The sequence below is a fragment of the Poromitra crassiceps genome (assembly GCF_964638095.1).
Source record: "Poromitra crassiceps genome assembly, chromosome: 19".
NCBI lineage: Eukaryota > Metazoa > Chordata > Actinopteri > Beryciformes > Melamphaidae > Poromitra > Poromitra crassiceps.
In genome coordinates, this window is record NC_139646.1 from 25,525,960 (window position 1) to 25,549,999 (window position 24,040).

Genomic DNA, 24,040 nt, shown 5'->3' on the forward strand with positions numbered 1-24,040 from the left:
GTTCAATGATAGCTGTTAAGCGAGGGAGAGTGAAGAGTCTAAAAACTATTGTACTTACCAAACCTCTCCAGAGCGTCGGCCATGGCCTGGTTCTTCACCATGTCGATCAGTCCTCTGCCCAGACAGAAGTGAGGGAAGATGAGGAACACGTTCTTCAGGATGTCGTTGATACCGCCGATCTCCTGAAGCAGACAAGTGACGTCAGTAAAATCATTCATATCTCCATGAAAGTGAGGGACAATTTAACTATGGAATTACCAATAACACTTTATTCTGTTTGCTTCCCATTCCATACACCTGCATCTAATGTAATAGGTATGTTCATGAATTGTTACATATTATACTCCATAGATAATCTGTTAAACATCTGCTAAACAGCCAAATGTAATCTAATAAGCTGGTGAAATGTTACAAAATAGAACGTTAAACTCATTCAGTTTGATTAGAGTTGATCTAATAAGCTGGTGAAATGTTACAAAATAGCACTTTAAACTCATTCAGTTTGATTAGAGTTGATCTAATAAGCTGGTTTAAACTCATTCAGTTTGATTAGAGTTGATTTACATTGCTTCCAAACAGCTCCAGGACGAATGTGGACACACTGCCGTTGATTCCGATGAGGATGTTGACGCTGGTCAGGACCACGTAGGCCGTGCTGGGGATCTTGAAGAAGAAGGAGGCAGGGTACATCAGAGGGGTGATGGACCAGCTGGAGGGAGACACAAAGTCAACAGGTTAGAGAAGAAGAGAAGAGAAAATAAACAAAAAAAAAGGTGTCTTGGCAAAGCAGAGGTAAGTACGCTTCCCGGAGTCCCTGGCCAGTGGGATACGGTTAGGTTCAGCTTTTTCGTTGTTCACAAAGAGACATTTTATTTCAGAAGACGCTGAAGTCAGCGAGACAAAAGACTGCTGAAAAAAACAGGAGAGTTTGCAAAATCCTACACGCAAGAGGGTAAGATAACCTGGTTGCTACTAGGGATGTCACAATACTATAATTTCTACCCACTTCAATACCGATACCCAGGAAAATAGCGATACTCGATACCATGGCAAGGGGGGGATGACGACACAACAAGAGGTATACAAATAAAGTTAGACAGATGGACAGACAGACGCACACTTCTCCATAATCTAGGCCTGATCAAACTTTGAACTCAGACAGCAGATTGGCCCTCTGCTCTAGACATCACAACACGTTTAGCTTGTTGAAGCAACAGAGACCCACCAATGATAGGGAGGGAAAAATCTGTGATTTTTCATTAAAAGAAAGCACTGATGGTATCAAAACTGTTGCAAATGAGTATTGTATCCGTTTAAAAATTTTAGTATTGATACTTATCGATACTATCGATACCTGTTGCAAATTAATATTGTATCCGATTAACATTTTCAGTATTGATATTTTCAATACTATCGATACTTTTGACAACCCTAGTTGCGACTATTAGCATACGTGTGCACAATGATGACTATTCTCTGACCAATCACAATCAGCAGTCTGCAGTGTTTTCACGTCACCTTTTGGTATCGCCTCAGCTCACTTGGAAACTCGACGGAGGTGGTACTAAAAAAAAGTCTGACCTCAGCCCGGTACCTCGATCAGCCCAATGGAACATCAAAGAACGGCGAGTAGAGTGGAGGCGAGTGGAGCCGGTACCATCTAAACCAGGGGTGGGCAACTATTTTTCATGGGGGGCCACATGAGAAATCCAGATTGTTGCCGGGGGCCGAACAAATATTGTCATGCCGTAATGGATGGGCAACTTTGATGATAGAGAGGGCCACAAAAAAAGTCCTCGCTACCAGATTTTGCTGAGGGCTGAACGGCGCCAGCGCGAAAAAATTGGGGCATTTGAAGCCAGGTTTAGAGGAATAACTAATTTTAAATTAACAGTTGTGATGTCATTATTCAGTCTTAACCACCAATATTTGATCCTTTTCTCACTCACTCCTATGTCACCACACTCTCCCTGCAGGGCTTGAAATTAACTTTTTTCACCACCTGCCAATATGGCTGCTAGATTTTAAAGTTACCAGCCAATTAGAATTTCCACTATCTGAAATGTTTTTCTTGAAATAAACCAGAATATGAGTGGGTTAATTTAAGCATAAGTATCAGTAAGTGGCCGGGATTCTCAAAGCCTGTGTTGAGGGTCACACGAACATGCACTCTTGAAGCTAAATAAATCCAAAACCAACAAGTTAATTATTTAAATTTCTACCTCAATGTAGAACAGCCATTTCTTACACATGAGATTACTTTTGGCCTTTTAGTCATAAAGATTATTGAAAGATATTCCATATTCCAGACTGAAATGCTATAACAGAAGAATATTGGCCAGAATGACATGAACATTTGGACACTTATTCAGCGGGTATCTTGCATGTTGCGTTCAGGTGCACTGTAAAAAAAAAAAAAAAAATTGCAATTCCATCGCAGGCTATGTTGCCCATGTGTGCTTTATAGTAACGTTCAGTCATAACTCATTTATAATTAAGCCCATAGTTAACTCATTGAGTGCCAGCCACTTTTGGAGAACGGACGCTCCCAGTGCCAGAGTTTCAGAGCGTTTTCAGTGATTTCTCGAGGCCCACAGAATATTGTGTGATATTACTATGTAAACACCGAACACGCAAAAAGAACAAGGAGACTCTATTGTATCATCAGCAAAAAAAAGTTTATTGATACCATTTTCCGTTCTTTAGTTATCAGCCGGAGAAGATAGGTCAAAAACAGCAAAAATATGCTTTTCTATCAGGAAACTGAGATATTCAGCCTTTTGTGAAATGCATTATTTCAAGCACATTCACTGACTCTAGCTAATATTTTCTGATGATGTGACCTGGTTTAGTTCTGTGGTGCATGCGTGCCCCACCCCCCTGTCCCCCCCTCTCCCCGCCTCTCCCCGAGTCAGCTGCAAACTCGTCCCCACACGCACAAAGTCTATTCGGAGCCTCTGTTTTTGCGCCGCGCGGCTCCTGGCAGCTCACAGCAGCAACAAGGAAATGCCCAACGCGACTGCAGGTAAGGGTTGGCCCTTCGGCGTTGGGTGCTGCCTTTCTGGTGGGTAATGTGTTGAGAAACTATATGCAGACAGACAGACAGGCAGAGGAGCTGCAGTTGTGTGCGCGGATTGATTGCTGTTGGCAAGCAGCCCAGAGCCATCTACATGATGGCTCTGGGCTGCAGCATGAGCGCGGTTTGTCTTTGATCACGGCTTTGTCAGGCTGTATTCCTGACACTTCTGTCATCTGGAGAGCACTGTCGCCACCTAATGGCTCGGTAAAATAGGTTATAGACATTCAACATGTCCCAAAATGTTACAGGACATAGATCTGGCTTCGATGGACCCCCCCCCGTCAAAAAACGCAATTGACGACAATCGTCGTCTTTGGCACTCTACGTCAGTATTTGAATTGACGACAGCTGTCGTCATTGGCACTCAATGAGTTAATGAACTAATCATGTACAAAACACACACACAGTCACATATTTTATATACTGTATATGTTGTAACTCTGTTGCCTGAAGACCTCAGATCTGCCCCAACCTTACTTACTTTTAAAAATAGACTAAATACTTTTATGTTTACCGTCCCTTTTAACTGCTGACAGCTACTATGCAAACCCAATGAGTCCTCTATAAGTTTTAGCTCTTTCTGCAACTGCTGCGCCTGCTGCCTATTGCACTTTTTTATACTCTTTTTTTTTTTTTTAAGTTTTGTTGTGATGCTTTTAAATGTCCATTTTATTTCTTCTTTTCGTTTATTTTCCTGTAATACACTTTTTATACTCTTTTTTTTTAAGTTTTGTTGTGATGCTTTTAAATGTCCGTTTTACTCTCTTCTTTTCTTTTCTTTTCCTGTCAACCATTTTATGTGAAGCACTTTGAATTGCCTCTGTGTATGAAATGTGCTATACAAATAAACTTGACTTGACTTGACTTGACTTGTAAGCCTAATTTTTGCCATCACAGCTGCTTTTTACATGTATGGGATAATACAGGCTAATCTACAAGGTGTCCCAAGCTCTGAGTCATTATAAACTCAATTAGCTACAGAAGCTTAGTTCACATTCAGTCCTTGTATATTTCTCTCATGTGTTCATCATTCCTTTTCTCCTCTGTGTGTGTGTGTGATTGAGAAATGAGATGCAGGTGGTGTTCATCCTAATTGGCCTGGTCAGGTGTCAGATTGCTGCTGGCTGATTGGCTGGTGGAGAGCATTTAAGCCAGCTGATGCCATCCTGTCGCCCCTTGCTCTCCTCATTCCCAACGATGATGGCTGCTGTGCTGACTGCTGTGTTCTGTCAGGTAGGAACTGTGTGTAGACCTACTTTAGTAGTTCTGCAGAACTTTATTAAGATGTGTCTTTATCTTGGTAGACCTGTGCAGTCTAAACTGTAAATAGTTACCTTCCAGATCTACACTTTTGTACACTGTAAATAACACTTACCCAAGTAGCAGAAAGTAGGGGGAGAAGCCCTTTAGTTTTTTGTAACATTTTCTCATGTTTATTTTGTAGGAGCTTATAGGTAAGAGCTGTGTCTCTTATTTAATCCATCATTTTCTTTTCTTAGGTAAATTTAAGGTTGGGGATTAGTTTGATTGGTTAGTTGTGTTGGGGCCATGCTGTGCTCTGAAACTAAACCTGCTACTTGTGATGGTGGTTTGGCTGATCATCCTTGGGAGTGGGAAGAGTGGGGGCACTTTTGTGTTGCGGTCCGGTTCCCCGAGGCCGGTTCCTAACATAATTGGGTGCTCGTCTGCTTTTCTCATTCGTCAGCACGTCATCTGTGAGTGTGTATATATATATTTTATGTTTGTTTGGTGGGCAGTCTTTGTGCAGGTGGTAAATGGTGTTAGTCAAGGTGCCTTTGCATGGAGCTGAGGAAGCTCATGGTGGTAAAGCTGGTGGAGATGTTTGTTGGAGGAGGAGCCGGTCAGAGGGGACCAGTAAGACTGAGGAGGGGCGTGACAAGGCAGGGCCATCAGTAGCACCGTTTCTCCTCTTTCTGTGTAGACTGCTACCCTACAAGAGTCCCATCTCCGTACATAGACTTGCCTGTGACTCTGACTCCCAAGCCGTCTAAATCAGTGATACAGACGTATTTACAAGTGTCACAGAAACATTTCAAAGCCACATATTGAGAAGAAGAGTTCATAGCTTCACGACATCGGGGTTAGAAAGCTTGTCGCTGCTCATAAATGCCTCTTTTCATCTGAAGTTTGTGCTGGTGATATTTTTTACCGAGCTTTCGGCCAGAGTGGCGCTGTTGAGCGCTCTGACGGCTGGGAGCTCTAACCTGGAAAAAATATCACCAGCACAGACTTCAGATGAAAAGAGGCATTTATGAGCAGTGTCGAGCTTTCTAACCCTGACGTCAAGAAGCGATGAACCCTTCTTCTCAATATGTGGCTTTGAAATGTTTCTGTGACACTTGTAAATACGTCTGTATCACTGATTTAGACGGCTTGGGAGTCAGAGTCACAGGCAAGTCTATGTACGGAGATGGGACTCTTGTAGGGTAGCATAGTCTACACAGAAAGAGGACAAACGGTGCTACTGACGGCCCTGCCTTGTCACGCCCCTCCTCAGTCTTACTGGTCCCCTCTGACCGGCTCCACCTCCAACAAACATCTCCACCAGCTTTACCACCATGAGCTTCCTCAGCTCCATGTACACCATTTACCACCTGCACAAAGACTGCCCACCAGACAAACATATAAAATATATATATACACTCAGACGACGTGCTGACGAACAAGAAAAGCGGACGAGCCCCCAATTATGTTAGGAACCGGCCTCGGGGAACAGGACCGCAACACAAGTGCCCCCACTCTTCCCACTCCCAAGGATGATCAGCCAAACCACCATCACAAGTTCACAAGTCGCAGGTTTAGTTTCAGAGCACAGCATGGCCCCAACAACAAACTAATCCCAACCTTAAACTTACCTCAGAAAAGGATGGATTAAATAAGACAGCTCTCACTTATAAGCTCCTACAAAATAAACATGAGAAAATGTTACAAAAAACTAAAGGGCTTCTCCCTCCTACTTTGCTTGGATAAGATGTTAATGTACAAAAGTGGAGCGCTGGAAGTAGCTGTTTAGACTGCACAGGTCCACCAAGATAACACATCTGAAAGTTCTGAAGAACCAAGTAGGCCGACACAGTTCCTACCTGACAGAACACAGGAAAGAGTCACTAGAGAGCCATCATAGTTGGGAGTACAAGAGTGGACTCATAGTTCAATTACACACTGAGGAAAGGAATGATGTGACCACATGACACAGACTCACATGTTTAAATGCAAATCCAGCTTTGAATGATTTCAACAACTTCCTGTGTTTGCACTGTTTGATGGGTTTGGGGATGCCATCCCGTCTAGTCATTGCCACCGATGATGCTCTGCTGACTCTTTGTTCTGTCAGGTAGGAACTGTGTGTAGGCCTACTTTGCTAGTTCTTTTGAACTTCAAGATCTGTCCTTGTCTAGGTAGACTTGTGCAGTCTAAACTGGAAATCGCTACCTTCCAAATCTATACTTTTTTACACTAAATAACTCTTACCCAAGTAGTAGGACAGAGAAGCCCTTTAGTTCTGTAACATTCTCATGTTTATTTTGTAGGAGCTTACAGGTGAGCTGTGTATTTTTTTTTTTAATCCATCCTTTTCTTAGGTAAGTTTAAGGTTGGCGATTAGTTTGATTTGTTGATGTTGGGGCCATGCTGTGCTCTGAAACTAAACCTGCTACTTGTGAACTTGTGATGGTGGTTTGGCTGATCATCTTTGGGAGTGGGAAGAGTGGGGGCACTTGTGTTGCCGTCCCCTTCCCCGAGGCCGGTTCCTAACATAATTAGGGGGTCGCCCGCTTTTCTCGTTCGTCAGTACGTCGTCTGAGTATATATATATTTTATATGTTTGTCTGGTGGGCAGTCTTTGTGCAGGTGGTAAATGGTGTGCATGGAGCTGAGGAAGCTCATGGTGGTAAAGCTGGTGGAGATGTTTGTTGGAGGAGGAGCCGGTCAGAGGGGACCAGTAAGACTGAGGAGGGGCGTGACAAGGCAGGGCCGTCAGTAGCACCGTTTCTCCTCTTTCTGTGTAGACTATGCTACCCTACACGAGTCCCGTCTCCGTACATAGACTTGCCTGTGACTGACTCCCAAGCCGTCTAAATCAGTGATACAGACGTATTTACAAGTGTCACAGAAACATTTCAAAGCCACATATTGAGAAGAGTTCATAGCTTCTCGACATCGGGGTTAGAAAGCTCGACGCTGCTCATAAATGCCTCTTTTCATCTGAAGTCTGTGCTGGTGATATTTTTTCCAGGTTAGAGCTTCCAGCCGTCAGAGCGCTCAACAGCGCCACTCTGGCCGAAAGCTTGGTAAAAAATATCACCAGCACAGACTTCAGATGAAAAGAGGCATTTATGAGCAGCGTCGAGCTTTCTAACCCCGATGTCGAGAAGCTATGAACTCTTCTCAATATGTGGCTTTGAAATGTTTCTGTGACACTTGTAAATACGTCTGTATCACTGATTTAGACGGCTTGGGAGTCAGAGTCACAGGCAAGTCTATGTACGGAGACGGGACTCTTGTAGGGTAGCATAGTCTACACAGAAAGAGGAGAAAGGGTGCTACTGATGGCCCTGCCTTGTCACGCCCCTCCTCAGTCTTACTGGTCCCCTCTGACCGGCTCTTCCTCCAACAAACATCTCCACCAGCTTTACCACCATGAGCTTCCTCAGCTCCATGCAAAGCCACCTTGACTAACACCATTTACCACCTGCACAAAGACTGCCCACCAGACAAACATATAAAATATATATACACACTCACAGACGACGTGCTGACGAATGAGAAAAGCAGACGAGCACCCAATTATGTTAGGAACCGGCCTCGGGGAACGGGACCGCAACACAAAAGTGCCCCCACTCTTCCCACTCCCAAGGATGATCAGCCAAACCACCATCACAAGTTCACAAGTAGCAGGTTTAGTTTCAGAGCACAGCATGGCCCCAACACAACTAACCAATCAAACTAATCCCCAACCTTAAATTTACCTAAGAAAAGAAAATGATGGATTAAATAAGAGACACAGCTCTTACCTATAAGCTCCTACAAAATAAACATGAGAAAATGTTACAAAAAACTAAAGGGCTTCTCCCCCTACTTTCTGCTACTTGGGTAAGTGTTATTTACAGTGTACAAAAGTGTAGATCTGGAAGGTAACTATTTACAGTTTAGACTGCACAGGTCTACCAAGATAAAGACACATCTTAATAAAGTTCTGCAGAACTACTAAAGTAGGTCTACACACAGTTCCTACCTGACAGAACACAGCAGTCAGCACAGCAGCCATCATCGTTGGGAATGAGGAGAGCAAGGGGCGACAGGATGGCATCAGCTGGCTTAAATGCTCTCCACCAGCCAATCAGCCAGCAGCAATCTGACACCTGACCAGGCAAATTAGGATGAACACCACCTGCATCTCATTTCTCAATCACACACACACAGAGGAGAAAAGGAATGATGAACACATGAGAGAAATATACAAGGACTGAATGTGAACTAAGCTTCTGTAGCTAATTGAGTTTATAATGACTCAGAGCTTGGGACACCTTGTAGATTAGCCTGTATTATCCCATACATGTAAAAAGCAGCTGTGATGGCAAAAATTAGGCTTACAAGTCAAGTCAAGTCAAGTTTATTTGTATAGCACATTTCATACACAGAGGCAAATCAAAGTGCTTCACATAAAATGGTTGACAGGAAAATAAAAGAAAAGAAGAGAGTAAAACGGACATTTAAAAGCATCACAACAAAACTTAAAAAAAAAGAGTATAAAAAGTGTATTACAGGAAAATAAACGAAAAGAAGAAATAAAATGGACATTTAAAAGCATCACAACAAAACTAAAAAAAAAAAAAAATAGTATAAAAAAGTGCAATAGGCAGCAGGCGCAGCAGTTGCAGAAAGAGCTAAAACTTATAGAGGACTCATTGGGTTTGCATAGTAGCTGTCAGCAGTTAAAAGCGACGGTAAACATAAAAGTCTTTAGTCTATTTTTAAAAGTAAGTAAGGTTGGGGCAGATCTGAGGTCTTCAGGCAACAGAGTTACAACATATCGCTGCTGTCGTTCCAGGACCTCGAATTTCCAAAACAGAAACTTTTCAGGAAGTAAAAAAAACCTGTTTGCTCTTAAACTACTGAACCAAATGTCGTCAAAGTTGGCACATGTCTTAATTATAGTTAGTTTCCCGCTGAATGTGTCATTACTTTATAAATATCTGACCTGGATAAGCTCAAATGATGTTGTTTATATTATCAGTCCGACTTGGAAGCGCTTTCTCATGGCCAGTCAAGCGGGAGGCAGCCGCATCCTCATGCACGAGCCCCCAAGCTCCAGGCCGCGGGCGCGCGCGCAGGAGCAGCAGCATTGCCCCTCGCCTCTCATGGCCGATTTGGGGCTTTCGCATGGGGTGAGAAATAGTCTGACATAACGTAACGTTAACGTTACTTTATTCTCGTCAGAAAGCACTCCGATTTGCATGTTAAAACAAGTTTGCAGCCTAGGAATAACTGGAAAACATTTGATTGATATATTAACGTCAGAGGAAGCCAGGATGAGTCAAAACGATATGAGAAATACACAGCGCGTCTGCCGTGTGTCTTTTCCGGGTTTAGTGTCCTGCGTGGGGGGGTACACACGGAGGTAGGGGGGGGATTTCGAGGTTTGACTGACAGATTGAGGGCGAATGGCGTTACGAGATTTACTCACAAGCTCGTTTTAATGCTTTTCCATTGGTTGCATTTGTTAAAAACCACACAGAGACGTGAAGGGTGACCAATGGCATTGATTCATGACAAAAAGTAAGAAAGTGAAAAAAGTGACATTCGAGGTCCTGGCCCGACACCGACGATATACAGTATATAAAATATGTGACTGTGTGTGTGTTTTGTACATGATTAGTTCATTAACTATGGGCTTAATTATAAATGAGTTCTGACTGAACGTTACTATAAAGCACACATGGGCAACATACGGCCCCCCTGTGTGGCGGGTATGTGTTAGAGGGTACACACAGGAAAATACTGTCACAGAGGACTAAGAGATGATTTACCATCTCTAAACTCACCCATAGAGCAGCAGCAGTAAGGCCAGCACGGGCAGGTTGGTGGAGGAGACGTAGGCGTCTTGTTGGAAACACACAAAGATGATGATGACCAGCGTGGCCGGGACGATGTAGTTACACTGTGAGGGAGGAGGAGAGAGGTCAAAGGTCAAACTAAACTAGTTACACTGTGAGGGAGGAGGAGAGAGGTCAAAGGTCAAACTAAACTAGTTACACTGTGAGGGAGGAGGAGAGAGGTCAAAGGTCAAACTAAACGCCACAATAAGAAGCAGGCGTGGGAAGTCCCTGACAGGGGGCTGACGCCGGCTCACCATGTCCCACACGAAGTTGGCCAGCCAGTAGAGGAAGGGCTGCACTCCGCTGATGAACTGCATGTGCTTGGCCTTGTTCACCCTCTCCTGGATGAGGAAGACCACAAAGCTGGCCGGGACGAAGGACATGGCGAAGATCACGCAGATGGACACCAGCACGTCCACGGACGTCGTCATACTGCGGGGAGAGAGAGAGAGAGAGAGAGAGGGGATGGTGAGGACAAAGTAGAAAGGCAGAAACATGCCGAAGAGACAAGCCTGGCTCTGGGAAGTGCTACATTTGGTTAAACTTGGTTCGAAAGCAAAAATCACACTGGCGTAACACTCACAGTGTAACTGTAACTGTACTGGTGTAACACTCACACTGTAACTGTAACTGTACTGGTGTAACACTCACACTGTAACTGTAACTGTACTGGTGTAACACTCACACTGTAACTGTAACTGTACTGGTGTAACACTCACACTGTAACTGTAACTGTACTGGTGTAACACTCACAGTGTAACTGTAACTGTACTGGTGTAACACTCACACTGTAACTGTAACTGTACTGGTGTAACACTCACACTGTAACTGTAACTGTACTGGCATAACACTCACAGTGTAACTGTAACTGTACTGGCGTAACACTCACAGTGCGACCTGCGACAGCTGCTCCTTGGTGAGGTTGAGCGGGTGGTTGAAGGCGGTGATGCCGTACTTGCTGGGGTCCTTGCCGGCCGGCAGGCTGGCCCTCAGGATGCCGTTGTTCATCACGTTGAGGAAGGAGCCGATGCTGTGCCAGCCTTTGTTGTTAAACCAGATCTGGAGATACAGTAGAGAGAGACGTGAGTCGAGCTGGCCGATAAAGATGTTTTATCAACTCGTTCGAATTTATGATTTCGGAGGAGGATATTTAAAAATGAAAATGTATGGCTGGCGTAGTTCATAGTAATGCCCTCCCCCCCCGAGAGCTAGTATGTGTATGTGTGCCCGCGTGTGCATGCGTGTGTGTGTGTGTGTGTGTGTGTGTGTGCGCGCGCGCGCGTGTGTGTGTGCGCGTGTGTGTGTCTCTGTGTGTGTGTGCTTCTGCAAACCTTGACATTATTTTTGGTGTCCACTCCTTGGACGAAACTGGAGAGACTGCGGAAGAAACGGTCAGCTGCGGTTCCCTGGAGGGTGGGCAAGGGAGAGAGAGAGAGACTTGTTTAGTGCATTAGTAAAACTAACATGGTTTGTATATACTATAAAAAGCTTATTTCCACAGTATACTGCGGTATAACATGATGTATGTAAAGTGATTGTGCTTCCACACTGGCGCCCAGGTACCGTTCCTGAGCACACTTGTCCCCAAATTGACCCCAGTTTTGGAACGTTTGATGAGTGTGAACGTTGCGTTGCGTTCCGCGCCCGGGCGCGCAACAGGGAACCCTGACAGGATCCACTTAAAAAGGTGGTCTGGGGAGCGCTTTGGCTTTGGCGTGCCCGGGCACGGAACACTCGCGAAGTGTGAAAGCCAACCGTTTCTGAACCACACAGACAACAAACGGGCGACGATAAACTCCAGGCATAGTTGATGACGCAAGTGCACTCTGTTCCGTTTCCGGGCGCGGAAGAAATGCTGTAATGTGAAAGCTGACCAGCAGGGGAGAGGGGCAGGGGGGGGGGGGGGATCGTTCCCGGGTGTAGAACGGAACGGAACGAAAGCAATAGTTCCCAGTGAGAAAGCAGCCTTACTCTCTCCAGATGGAAGCGTTTCCGGAGCTGGGCGATGGCCTCGTCCACGTCGTCGCTGTGCGGGAGGAACTGAGGGCTCCTGGTGCCCAGTGAGAAGCCACCATATCTGCATGAAGCAAAGTGGCTTTAATATCGCAGAAAGACAGAGTGCAAAAAGACATCGGCTTCAATATTGATCGAGCACAAATCAGCTGAAGCTGGATCATGTCTGAAAATGTACCTGAACTCGTTGACCCAAAGCTTGTTGTTCAAGCTGTGAGGAGAGAAGAAAATGATCCATTGAAGCAGATTTTTGAAACGTGGTTTCAAAAATACCGTATGAAACAAAACACTAGATAGACAATAGATGTGTGGTTGATGTTAGCGTTTACCTCTTGCTGATGATCTGAGCGTAGGTTTTCACCAGATAGTCGGAGACGTTTCTGCCAGTCAGGTTCTGCAGAGTGTCTGTTTCACTGATTTTCACCTGGATATACAGTACACACAGAGCAGTTATTGGTGTTTTGTTGTTGTTAAGTATTCTAGTTTCATGATAGTTCAGTTTGTGTGGAATGTTTACTTCATATGTATGAACGTTACGTTTGTTCATCATGTTTTTAACATGATTAAGGGCTCTTTAAGGTGAATTGAGTGTTTTTTTTTTGCATCGATCTGTATGCATCAATCTCTGTCTGATCATTGTGTTGTGTGCGTGTGTGTGTGTGTGTGTGTGCGTGCGTGTGTGCGTGTGTGTGCGTGTGTGTGTGTGTGTGTGTGTGCATGCGCGCTCGCTAACCTGTGGCGGTGGCAGCCCCCCGGCGCCGGCCGGACACTCTGGCAGCATCTTCTTGCGTCCATCACAGCTGCACTGGCACAGCGGAGACGGGTTCTGCATGGTCCAGTTCCCCCTGGCAAACAGCTCGGTCACACTCTCAGAGCTCTCTGGTACCGACCACTCGTCCTTCACCGACGTACAGGGAAGCCCCCTGTAACACACACACACACACACACACACACACACACACACACACACACACACACACACACACACACACACACACACACACACACACACGCACACGCACACGCACACGCACACACACACACACATACACACACACACACACACACACACACGCTATTATACATACTGATGATGATGACGATGATACTGATACTGACGAGGGAAAGAGACAGAGAGTGGACAGAGAATTACAAGATTACAAGAAAAGTTGGATTGTTTGCAAGTAGGGCCGGGTATCATTTAGAAAAGAATAATACCAGTACCAATACCAGTACCAGTACCAGTACAAGTACCAGTACCCTTAAAGTGATACAGTACCGATACCAACAGAGTACTTCATTCAATACCAACTCCGTCACATAGGCTACTGTAGGCTACACCATGTTTGACTTCACCGCCACAGACTGTATGGGTTGTAGCTGCTGCGGTTAGTGGGCCAATCACACGTCGCATTAAACCGAAGAACGCTTGCGGTGATTGGCTGGAGCAAATCCATACAAATAGTACTTTTTTCTAGATCTGTGTACAACACGTACTGAATCATTTGACTGGAGAAGTTTCCATACGACTTGGTACTGGGTTATTTGGGTGGATACCTTAAAGGTATCGAGTACCGATACTCTTTTTTGTAAGCCTATTTGTGTTTGTATGAATGCTGATTCTGTTAAGTTGTATGTATCATGGTTAATGTTAATGTTAATGTTAATGTTAATGTTAAGAAGCACTCACGGTATGGGTTGTCCCTCCATGCAGCGTGTGCCGAATCCGGGCCTTTCAGTCAGAGCTTCCAGCAGCTTGTTGGTGTGGGCGTCCTCGGGTGCGTCGTTACTGCGCAGAGACAGACGCACATCACCGCAATCAGTGGCTTCCTCAAACATCACACCGTTTCTCTAGTTTTGCGCGCAAAAGATTTCTTCTCAAACAGATAACATGAGATATCTCACCTGATGAAGGTGAACTGCTCTTCGTACATGCCAGGATGCAGGGCCAGACTCGGGTACTTTCCAAACGGAGGAACGATCAGGCTGAAGACCAGGGCGATACACACAAACACAGCCGGAAGCACGATCTAAACAAAACAACATCACGCTTATTTTTTTTTAACTGTGATCAAAAAAAATGTTTCCCAAAAATGTACATGGAAATATATTTGCGAAGACACACATAGATGTGTGCCTCAGTTTGAGCTTTCCAAACAAAAGAGTAGGATAGATTCAAAACAGATGAGATGCATATGTACTAAGTCGTCTGGGATGAGTCTACCTGAGCGAAGAAGCCTTTCCTGGAGCGTCGGGCGTAGAGGAAGCGTTTCCAGAGCAAAGCGACAAACTGCTGTCTCTTCAGACTCCAGCCTTTCACCTGATACGATCCTTTACCGTCCGCACCGCCCAGCCAGTCTGTCTCACGCGACTCTGCGCAGAGAGACACCAGACAGAGACGCAGAGAGTCAGCTTACACAACATGATCAGTACGTGACTTCTGTTGGACAACTGCACGAAATGTGACTTTTACCCCTTTAGAATGCAGAGAAACAGTTACAAATCTGATTTTAAGTGACTGTAAGTCTCGGCTTATACACCAGAGTTTGAGCTTTTGCCCTCAGGGCGTCGGTTCAGAGTGCCCCCGCGACGAGGACCAAGCGCCTCAAAACTCTCTTTTGTCCCGGCTGCCATTCAGCTGCTAAACGGCAGATAGCACTTTAATTCCCTGGCTCTTGCCCGTTTGCACCTTACTGCTCACTCTTGCACTTATTATGATGCTACTTATTTGCACTTTCTGATATTTGCCTTCATTGCCCTGTGTTTTTATGTCTTATGTCTGTATGCTTTTAGCTGTAGTTTTATCTTGAAGTGTTTGTTTGTATTTAGTACTTGTTGTTGTTTTATGTGAGTATTTTAGTTTTTAGTGCTTGTGCTATGTGTGTATTTTATATTTCCTGTCTGCAAACCAATTTCCCTGCGGGGACAATAAAACTACCTTTGACCGGGACATTTGTGTTAGTGCAGTTCTACCTGGGTCACCTTCAGAGTCGTTGAACTCGAAGTTGTCGTCCTCGGTGAAGGGCTTCAGGCAGCTCTGGTGGTCTCCAAACGCATGGTGGCGCCGGCGAGTCCTGGTCGGGACCACTCCATCTGCGGCCACGGGACAAGTGGAGTTAAGTTAAGATGAGCCATCTCTGTTTCAGGTAAGCCTTCTCTCTGGCTTCTGATCCCTGAAATTCTCATCCCCAATATACATGTGATTACTGTGTTGATGGCTGTAAATCTCACCTGAGTTCAGCTCAGCAGCGTCCACTCCACTGTCCTCGGCAACTTTCAGGAAAATCTGCAGAGATGTAAGAGTCAATCAAACATCCCATTCAATGATCTATCCATGCCCGCCATGGCAACAGCTTTGTGTTTTTTGTGTGTCAGTTGGTGATCATCATTTTTGGCAATAACAACCACCATCCTCACATAACTTAATGATTAATAATATGTAGTAATATAATATATAGGTAATATAATAATGTATAATAATATAATGATTACTATTAGCTTGGTGAAACCATCCTGATCACATGACCTCACATTCTCTTTCACTCTACGTAGGAGTCTGGACTCCAGCCGTCCACCCCTCGATTTCAGTGGGCGGGAGTACTTGCCTTGACAGACACCTCCTTCAGCCAATCAGCGTAGCCAAATCCAATCCAAATCTACTCGGAAGAATGCAGAAAAAGTATTTTCCGCTGAGAAACCCCACTGGTGCATACACTTGTTCTTGTTTAATTGTTGTTATTGAGTCTGTTTCTGTAATAACTGCACTTATGGCTGTTTTCTCTACTAACGCTAACGTTACCGCTCGTTGCTTCGGGAGCTGCCATTAATGTTTTGCCAGTGATGTCCCTGATTGGCCGGTTACGTTACATTCTAATTTTTGGAAATCGCTGGGGAGAAGTCCAGACTGATCCATGGAGTGAAATAGAATGTGAGGCCACGTGATCAGGATGGTTTTGACCAGGCTCGATGACTTGATGGTTACGATGAATGGAACTGCTCCTTACCTCCTCCAGGGTGGTATCAGATATTCCGTAGCTGGAGATGCCCAGGTCTGTGAGGCGGTCGTCCATCTCGTGGAAGAGTTCCACGAAGGCGCCGTCTTTGGCTGACTGGTAGGGCAGGACGTAGGTGAGCTCGTGGCCCAGGTCCTCCACCAGACGAGCCTCAGGGACGTGCTTGAAGATCACGTTGGAGATGAGCGACACGTCTGGAGGGAAGAGAGAGAGAGAGAGAGGTTGATGAGACGGAATAAAAATGTCTATTATCTTAGGTGTTTTTCACATATTTTACATTTCTTACCAATCGTGGTGGTTTCGCTCTCCGGTTCGCTGCCCAGACCGGCATCAGAGCTGCTCTCTGATACGCTGTCCTCCTGAGAAAAAGGAAAAATAGGGTCAACACAAAAAACGACTGGATACCAAAACACTTTACAAGAAGGGTACATTAATTAAGGTTTAGTTCATGCTTAATAAGCATGAACTAAACCTTAATTAACAGTTAACTAACACTAAGGGTTAGTTAATAACCATTGAGTAAGGGTTAGTTAATCCTTAATAAGCATTAAGAGAACCACTTTGAGTTTCGTTCTCTCTTCATAATAGTTTTGAAAAATAGAGTCTATCATGTTTCCTTCTGTCATACTGTGTTCAAAAGCAAGGAGGGGCTTCTTGCAATATTTTAGAGTTTCATTGTTAAGAGACAAAGGGACATTTTTTTTAGCTTTTTTTTTTTAGCAAGATAGAAAGGTGCTTTGAGTCGGTCATTAAGGGTTTTGTAGCAGGATGAAAGGAGTTATGGTCACACTTGATCCTGACTTGATCCTCGTTAACTGTTCGTTAAGGGTTAATTAATGATCTCTTCAACAGCACAGGAGCAGTGTTCCTCTCACCTTCTCTGGCTTCTTGCTGTAGGACACGGTGCTGGCCGAGTTCCTGCAGGACTGCAGTGACAGGTCGTAGTCCCTCTTGACCAGCGTGAGGTAGTAGCCGGTGCCCAGCTGGGTCTTGAGGAAGAGGGAGGAGCCCACGCAGCACAGCTTGCCGTGGGAGATGATGGCGATTCGGTCGCCCAGGATGTCTGCCTCGTCCATGTGGTGCGTCGACAGGATGATGGTGCGGCCTGAGAGAGGCACAGACGGACAGACACACACACGCGCACACACACACACACGCACACACACACACAGACTTTTCACTTCTGTACCTAATGTTGAACCGTCAGTCATGTTTTGCTATGTTCTTATTTACATTCTATTTTAGAGCTGCAACAATTAGTCAATTAATCGATTAGTTTTCAACTTTTAAATGAATCTGCAACTATTTTGATACTCGATTCATCGTTTTGCGTCATTTTCTAAGAGAATGTCCAAACTCTGATTCCAGCTTCTTAAATGTGAATATTTCCTGGTTTCGTTCATCCTCTATGACAGTAAACTGATTCTCTGTGGGTCGGGACAAAACAAGACATTTGAGGATGTCACCTTGGGCTTTGGGCAGTGATCGACATTTTCGCCACATTTTATGGACCAAATAACTAATTGATTAATCATAAAAAATAATCAACATTTAATTGATAATGAAAATAATTGTTACTTGCAGCCCTATTCTTTTTACCGTGCTGTGTTTTTTTTTTATCCAATTTCTCAGCAAGGATCATTGAAGTTTCATCTTATGTTATCTTATCTCTTACTAAGAAGCTGTATTTACCTTGTCTGTATTTGAGCAGCAGGTCCCAGATGCCCCTGCGTGCATAGGGGTCAACCCCGGCAGTAGGTTCATCCAGGATTACGACCTTTGACCCCCCAACGAAGGCCAGGGCCACCGACAGCTTCCGCTGCATGCCTCCTAATAATCAAAGGATCAAAATGTCAATCGTTTAAAATCCACACGGAAGAGACGGTGGACCAGTTTACATTGAAAATGCTGATGGCGTCTGGGGAAAAGTCAAAGTCAAACTGACCGGACAGGGTGCTGGTGCGGGACTGGCGTTTGTGAGGCAGTCCGATGTCGTTCACGATCTGCTCCATCTCGGACTTGACCTTGTCCTCCGACAAGCCCTTCAGACGAGCGTAGAACCAGATGTGTTCCTCCACCGTCAGCCTGGGTCAGCCCAAATCAATACATCACAAAATGACCAATCAAGACATAAACTATGACAGTTCCAACTAAATGGAATGCATTTACCAACTACCAGCTGAACTCATAGAAATAATAAAGAATAAACTATGCAGAGATAATAGAAACTATGTAAGAGATAATAGGATACGTACATGCTGAAAAGAACATTGTGCTGGGGACAGACGCCCAGATTCTGACGGATGGTGCTGAGTTCAGTACGGATGTCCTTGCCAAGGATGTAGGCGGTACCAGAGGTGGGCGGGAACAACCCCGTCAGGATTGACCTATCGGGAACCAAGAAGAAACAGCGTTACCAACCACTGAGTTTAATTAACCATCAAGTTCCCCAAAATATTTTCAACCACAAGGCTTAGCTAAACTCAATCCAGCCTATTTGATATGACAATAAAATTTAAGTATATGCTGTATTGGAGTACTATAAGGCATAGTTGTTGTATCTACATGTACTGTATATATTATCTTACATCGTTGTGGTCTTTCCAGCTCCGTTGTGGCCCAGGAAGGAGGTGATCTGTCCTTCGTAGAAGCCCAGGCTCAGCCCGTCCACAGCCAGCTTGTTGCCGTGGCTGTAGACCTTCACCAGGTTCTTGATGTAGACCCCCGGCTCGATGTGGGACGGCTCCTCCTCGATACACACCGCTGCACAGAGAGACAAGAAATACAGTCAGTACCCTCAGCAACGCAATGAAAAGCCATGGTTCCCACACCTTCTTAAACATCAAATTCAAGGTCTTGTCAAGGACCTTCCAGGCCCAATTCCCTCAAATTCAAGCTCCCAACACAGCATACTTTGAGACACGGGTCAAGGTGCATTACTGTTACAACACTGAGAATTTGTATAATCATAACTAGCAGGCTTTACAGAAGATCACAGACGACACTTAAAAAGATAGAGGCTTGAATGTGTGAAGTTCTGTGAACAGTCTTCTCAACTGTGCTGTGTTAAACCTATTTACTAACGTTAAGTTAAAAAATATACCAAAGAACCTCAATTGCTATTCTTGCACAAAATATAGAAATCCAGACACTTTCGATGACCCATGTCTATTCATGTCTATTTTCAAAAACCTTCCAGGACCCATGGGAATTAATTGCGCTGTTAATTCTATGCCTTACTTGGAGTTTCTCTGATTTGAACAACTAAAACATTTCATACTCAAACTACCCATGATCTCTAGCCCAAAAAGGGCCACTGGACATTCATCATTTGTACCTTCAGCGTTGTCCTTCTTTCCCAGAGGGGTGGAGAGGTTCTTGTTCTCCTTCTCTCCACACCAGTAGGTCTTAGTGAAGGGGAAATACCAAGGTCTGGGGATCCCATACATGCCTGGAGGGGAGTGAGAGTCTTCATTACTGTACACCATCATCTAAAAATAACTCATAATTCATCCGGTCGCAGTGGAACGTAGTGCAGAAAATGGACAGACATGTTCTCGCACATCTGATCCTAAAAAATGCAGAAAGAATTAATAAAATTGCAACTGTTTCACTTTGCTTCTCTACTAATGTGTGTCCATACTGTGAAAACTCTCTAGGTTTGTAACATTTATTGAACTGTTCATTGGATTTAGCGATTCAAGTGATCCTGGTTCAACCAACTGCCATAAACCGGGTCCACGACTCACCAGGGAACACGGCCTCGATGTACCAGGTCATGACCCCGTAGAGCACAGCGTCAAACAGCATGAGACAGATGGAGGTGGTGAGGTTGTAGCTGTCTTGCTCCAGAGGGCTGGCCAGCAGGTTGGACCACTGGATGCCGACGCCTTGCTCCTCAAACAGGGCGAAGTACTCGCAGCCAAAGCCAAACGCTACAGGAGACAGCAGGCTCTGAGGGAGGGCCAGAGGAGAGACACGCCAGAGGGTTAGTGGAGAGAAAACATTGTAAATGGCGCCCCCTAGTGGCACGACTCAACCTTACAAAAAACATGACAGCAGAGTTGTAGATGTATAAGTGTAGCTAGTAAACTAGATGTAGATTTTTTCTGTGCCTGTGGTTAGTTGATGTTTCTTATTAATTAAATGATGCTGGACTGAATTAAAGTGTTTAGCCACAATCAAACTGTGATTTCCCTCTTGTGTTAATTATCCTTTTTATTTGATTACTTCCACTGCACCTTTTTTAGCACGGCACTTAATTGGTGTATTTTCCGTGGTCTCATTTAAGTAATTAGGTCATTCATTTTTTCACACGGCTTATCCCTCTCAAACACTGGTCTGGTCGTTGGGTATTTTGCAAATGCTGTCCACACACCACTAGGACTTTGGCGCCGAAGCCCACGTAGTCTTGCCAGGCGACACAGAGCACGTAGGGCAGGTAGAGGGTGAAGTAGATGATGCCTCCGCAGGCCGCGGCCAGGTTGGCCCGGGAGAACAGGGTGCTGATGAGGAAACACTGCATGATGGTCACCACGGCGAAGGAGCCCAGGAAGAGGAAGACCACGCCCGGGTCACTGTAGGGCAACAGGTTACCCATCTGAGCAGAGAGAGAGAGAGAGAATGTTAAATGGTTACCTGTGTTAAGTCCCTATGAAACTTCCAATGTTCCAAGCAAAACTTCTGACCCACTGGAATTATAAGTGAAATAATATGTCTGTAAATAACTGTTGGAAAAATCACTTGCACAAAGTAAATTGCCAAACTTTGTTAACATGCAATCTGTGGGCTGGTTAGAAAAATGACTTTGAATGACTTCAACCTAAGTGTATTTAAACTTCCCACTCCAACTGTTGCACATGATGTGGCTTTGTCGCACACCCACCTTCAGTATGACCACACCCACCTTCAGTATGACCACACCCACCTTCAGTATGACCACACCCACCTTCAGTATGACCACCAGCAGGCCAGCGCTGATGAGCAGCGGGATCAAGCTGGAGATGAACCAGCTGAGCCACAGGATGCCGTTGTCCAGTCCCATGATCCTCATGGTCTCCTTGAGCCGCGCCTCCTTCTCGTAGACCACGCCCTTAATGATGATGGCCACCGAGTACATCCACGCCAGCGTCATGAAGAGGGGCATGGAGCGACTCATCACCCGCAGGAACCTGCACAACGAGAGAGAGAGAGACAACCAAACATGAGTTTTTGCTCTCCAACATAACATCTACAGCGGTTTCTCTCTCTCTCTCTCTCTCTCTCTACCCATCCATCCAACCACTCAACCATCCATCTAAAACCAAGGGGCAACGTCCGTATCTTCATACAGTCTATGTTTAAAACAGTTTTTTCCCCCCACAGTGGTCACTTACATGTCATCAACATAGCAGGGGTAGGGCATCTGCTGAATGTAGATGCCTGTCTTCTCCTTGGTGCCGGTGATGGCTCTGATAATGCCTTGCTCGATGACGTCCTGCAGGTAGGAAAACCCTCCCCAGATGTAGCGCAGGTCTTCGAAGGGGTCAGCCCTAGGACCAGGGTCCCAGTACCTACAGTACAACACAAAACCATGGTTTAGGAAATCCTAAGAACCCTGTACAGCGGCAGACAAGATGATGCCTGTGTCCCGCAACAAGAACATACAACAAGAACATCCCTTACCCATCCTTAATCTTATTGGTCCTCTCCACGTTATCGATGTCCATGCGGATCTTATAGTTGACGTTGGGAGGCAGATCAGTGCTGTTGCTGTGCGTGATGTCGGGAAAGACGATTCCCGCCCAGAACTTCTGGTTGTCGAGGAGACCCATGGACTTGTTGACCAATCGCTCCTCATTTGCTACTGGCTCCAGCTTGTCTAGCTGCACGCACTGGGTGGGAAAGGGACAGAGAAAGACAAAGAGAGGGTTCTTAACATGTTCTGATAGGAGTCTGAATAGTCACAGTCATTGTATAAAATTAGTCAGTAATCTGTTGTGACTTGTTTTGAAGCTGCCTTGGTTTCGAAAAAATAGCCTGGATCTTATTTTGGGTGAGCGATACATAACAGCTCCACCTCTACTAAGCAACTCTTACACACAGCACAAATCAGCCCCAAAATAACCTTGCTGCTCTAACAATCATGTGCTTTCCTCACAATTCTTGTTATTGTTCCAGCAAATATCTGCAAACTCCATAACCTGTTACAAATGCATATACCCTGGATACACGTTGAGTAACCACGTCAGGAGTTCTTCAGTGATTCCTTGAGGATTAGTCTCACACATAGAAATAAATACTTAACTGACATAAGCTGCTTGTACCACATCCATTCCCCACCTACTGAATCTGTGTGAGAATCCACTAAGTTCATAAGGTCTTAGTACAGTGTGAGCAGCCTTAATGCTATTCACCTTATGTTCCAACGTGGGGGTCAGCCAATTACTTCCTATTGTGTTTACTACTTCCTGTGGCAGTACAGTAGTATATTGTGTTCTAACTATACAGGTTTACCGCTTGTGTGACACGGATGCCTACTTGCCCTTGACTCAGGGTTTACAAGTTCGGCTCTTTAAAAGACTCCTATTGTATTTTTGCTTCTTTGTTAGATTAGATTGAGGTCAGGAGCTGCATTCAAACCATCATGTCATCATGTCATCATGTCATCATGTCATCATGTCATCATGTCATCATGGATCATCAACTTCTCTTCTGTGTCATCAGTGTTTTTTGGCACAGTCGGCATGACGGTGAATCCATTTTCTGAGGCCAAGAGAAGAATATTTTGACCTCAAGGCTTTTCATAACAAGACTGAATTGTCAACTCGTTACACTCCATTTCCTCCTTCAGTCTGACGTTGCCTCAACTCGAACACATTTCCATGTAGGAAATCCCCAACCAACCAAGCACTGAGACCAACAACGTAAACGCCTGAATATAATCCAGTGGGGAGAACACGAAAAAACATCTCCCCTTTGAATAAATGCCTTCAAAGCAGAGTGCTCTTATTTCAAAGTTATTGGTAATTATAGCAGCATCTCGTCTATAGCGCATTAGTCCCGCCTGGTGCGCCATCTATCGGCGCTGATTGGCTAATCGTTAGTCCCCCTCGGCGCTCATTGGACCAAACATTTTTTCAAACCGCTGTTGCATGTGACGATGCCAGACCAGAAGCAGCCAACTCGCTGGAGGGGGCGGAGTCAAAGGTGTGGACCCAGGCAAAGTTAACGACGCATTAAAAACCAATAGAAGCTGTGACCTAACATGCTGACCTACATTTCCCAGCACATTTGCATCTTGACCTGAATGGAGGCAGACGGGTGACAGAAATAACTGAAGCTGCAGGCATGGCTTTAACGACGCTGTCCGTGAAAACAAGGCTGTTATTTTCCTTACTTTGCGACTGTTGGCGCTCACCTCCATAAAGTGGAGAAGGTCTGTATGGCCTGGTCAGTCACTCACCTCCATAAAGTGGAGATGGTCTGTATGGCCTGGTCAGTCACTCACCTCCATAAAGTGGAGAAGGTCTGTATGGCCTGGTCAGTCACTCACCTCCATAAAGTGGAGAAGGTCTGTATGGCCTGGTCAGTCACTCACCTCCATAAAGTGGAGAAGGTCTGTATGGCCTGGTCAGTCACTCACCTCCATAAAGTGGAGAAGGTCTGTATGGCCTGGTCGGTCACTCACCTCCATAAAGTGGAGAAGGTCTGTATGGCCTGGTCAGTCACTCACCTCCATAAAGTGGAGATGGTCTGTATGGCCTGGTCAGTCACTCACCTCCATAAAGTGGAGATGGTCTGTATGGCCTGGTCAGTCACTCACCTCCATAAAGTGG

At 45.1% G+C, this 24,040-nt stretch overlaps 1 protein-coding gene across 2 annotated transcripts in view; it reads right to left on the reverse strand.

Moving 5' to 3' along the window:
* The window catches only part of LOC310793661 (phospholipid-transporting ATPase ABCA1-like), a 76,203-nt gene that overhangs the window by 5,607 nt on the left and 46,556 nt on the right, over positions 1–24,040 (reverse strand). The window contains exons 13-40 of one of the 2 annotated variants that reach the window (XM_083655509.1): positions 21,888–22,096; positions 21,599–21,775; positions 21,172–21,394; positions 20,602–20,823; positions 19,973–20,177; positions 19,561–19,674; positions 18,812–18,986; positions 18,479–18,610; positions 18,169–18,308; positions 17,916–18,053; positions 17,099–17,328; positions 16,510–16,582; positions 16,215–16,417; positions 15,442–15,496; positions 15,193–15,303; positions 14,435–14,583; positions 14,116–14,240; positions 13,901–13,999; positions 12,944–13,133; positions 12,540–12,634; positions 12,389–12,421; positions 12,169–12,274; positions 11,529–11,603; positions 11,087–11,256; positions 10,452–10,629; positions 10,144–10,259; positions 565–709; positions 59–182 (exon numbers count right to left, since the gene is read on the reverse strand). In XM_083655509.1, coding sequence (XP_083511635.1) covers positions 59–182; positions 565–709; positions 10,144–10,259; positions 10,452–10,629; positions 11,087–11,256; positions 11,529–11,603; positions 12,169–12,274; positions 12,389–12,421; positions 12,540–12,634; positions 12,944–13,133; positions 13,901–13,999; positions 14,116–14,240; positions 14,435–14,583; positions 15,193–15,303; positions 15,442–15,496; positions 16,215–16,417; positions 16,510–16,582; positions 17,099–17,328; positions 17,916–18,053; positions 18,169–18,308; positions 18,479–18,610; positions 18,812–18,986; positions 19,561–19,674; positions 19,973–20,177; positions 20,602–20,823; positions 21,172–21,394; positions 21,599–21,775; positions 21,888–22,096 — 4,012 coding nt within the window. Of the gene's footprint in view, positions 1–58; positions 183–564; positions 710–10,143; positions 10,260–10,451; positions 10,630–11,086; positions 11,257–11,528; positions 11,604–12,168; positions 12,275–12,388; positions 12,422–12,539; positions 12,635–12,943; positions 13,134–13,900; positions 14,000–14,115; positions 14,241–14,434; positions 14,584–15,183; positions 15,304–15,441; positions 15,497–16,214; positions 16,418–16,509; positions 16,583–17,098; positions 17,329–17,915; positions 18,054–18,168; positions 18,309–18,478; positions 18,611–18,811; positions 18,987–19,560; positions 19,675–19,972; positions 20,178–20,601; positions 20,824–21,171; positions 21,395–21,598; positions 21,776–21,887; positions 22,097–24,040 lie in introns of both variants that reach the window. The other variant, XM_083655508.1, reaches the window with a different exon arrangement.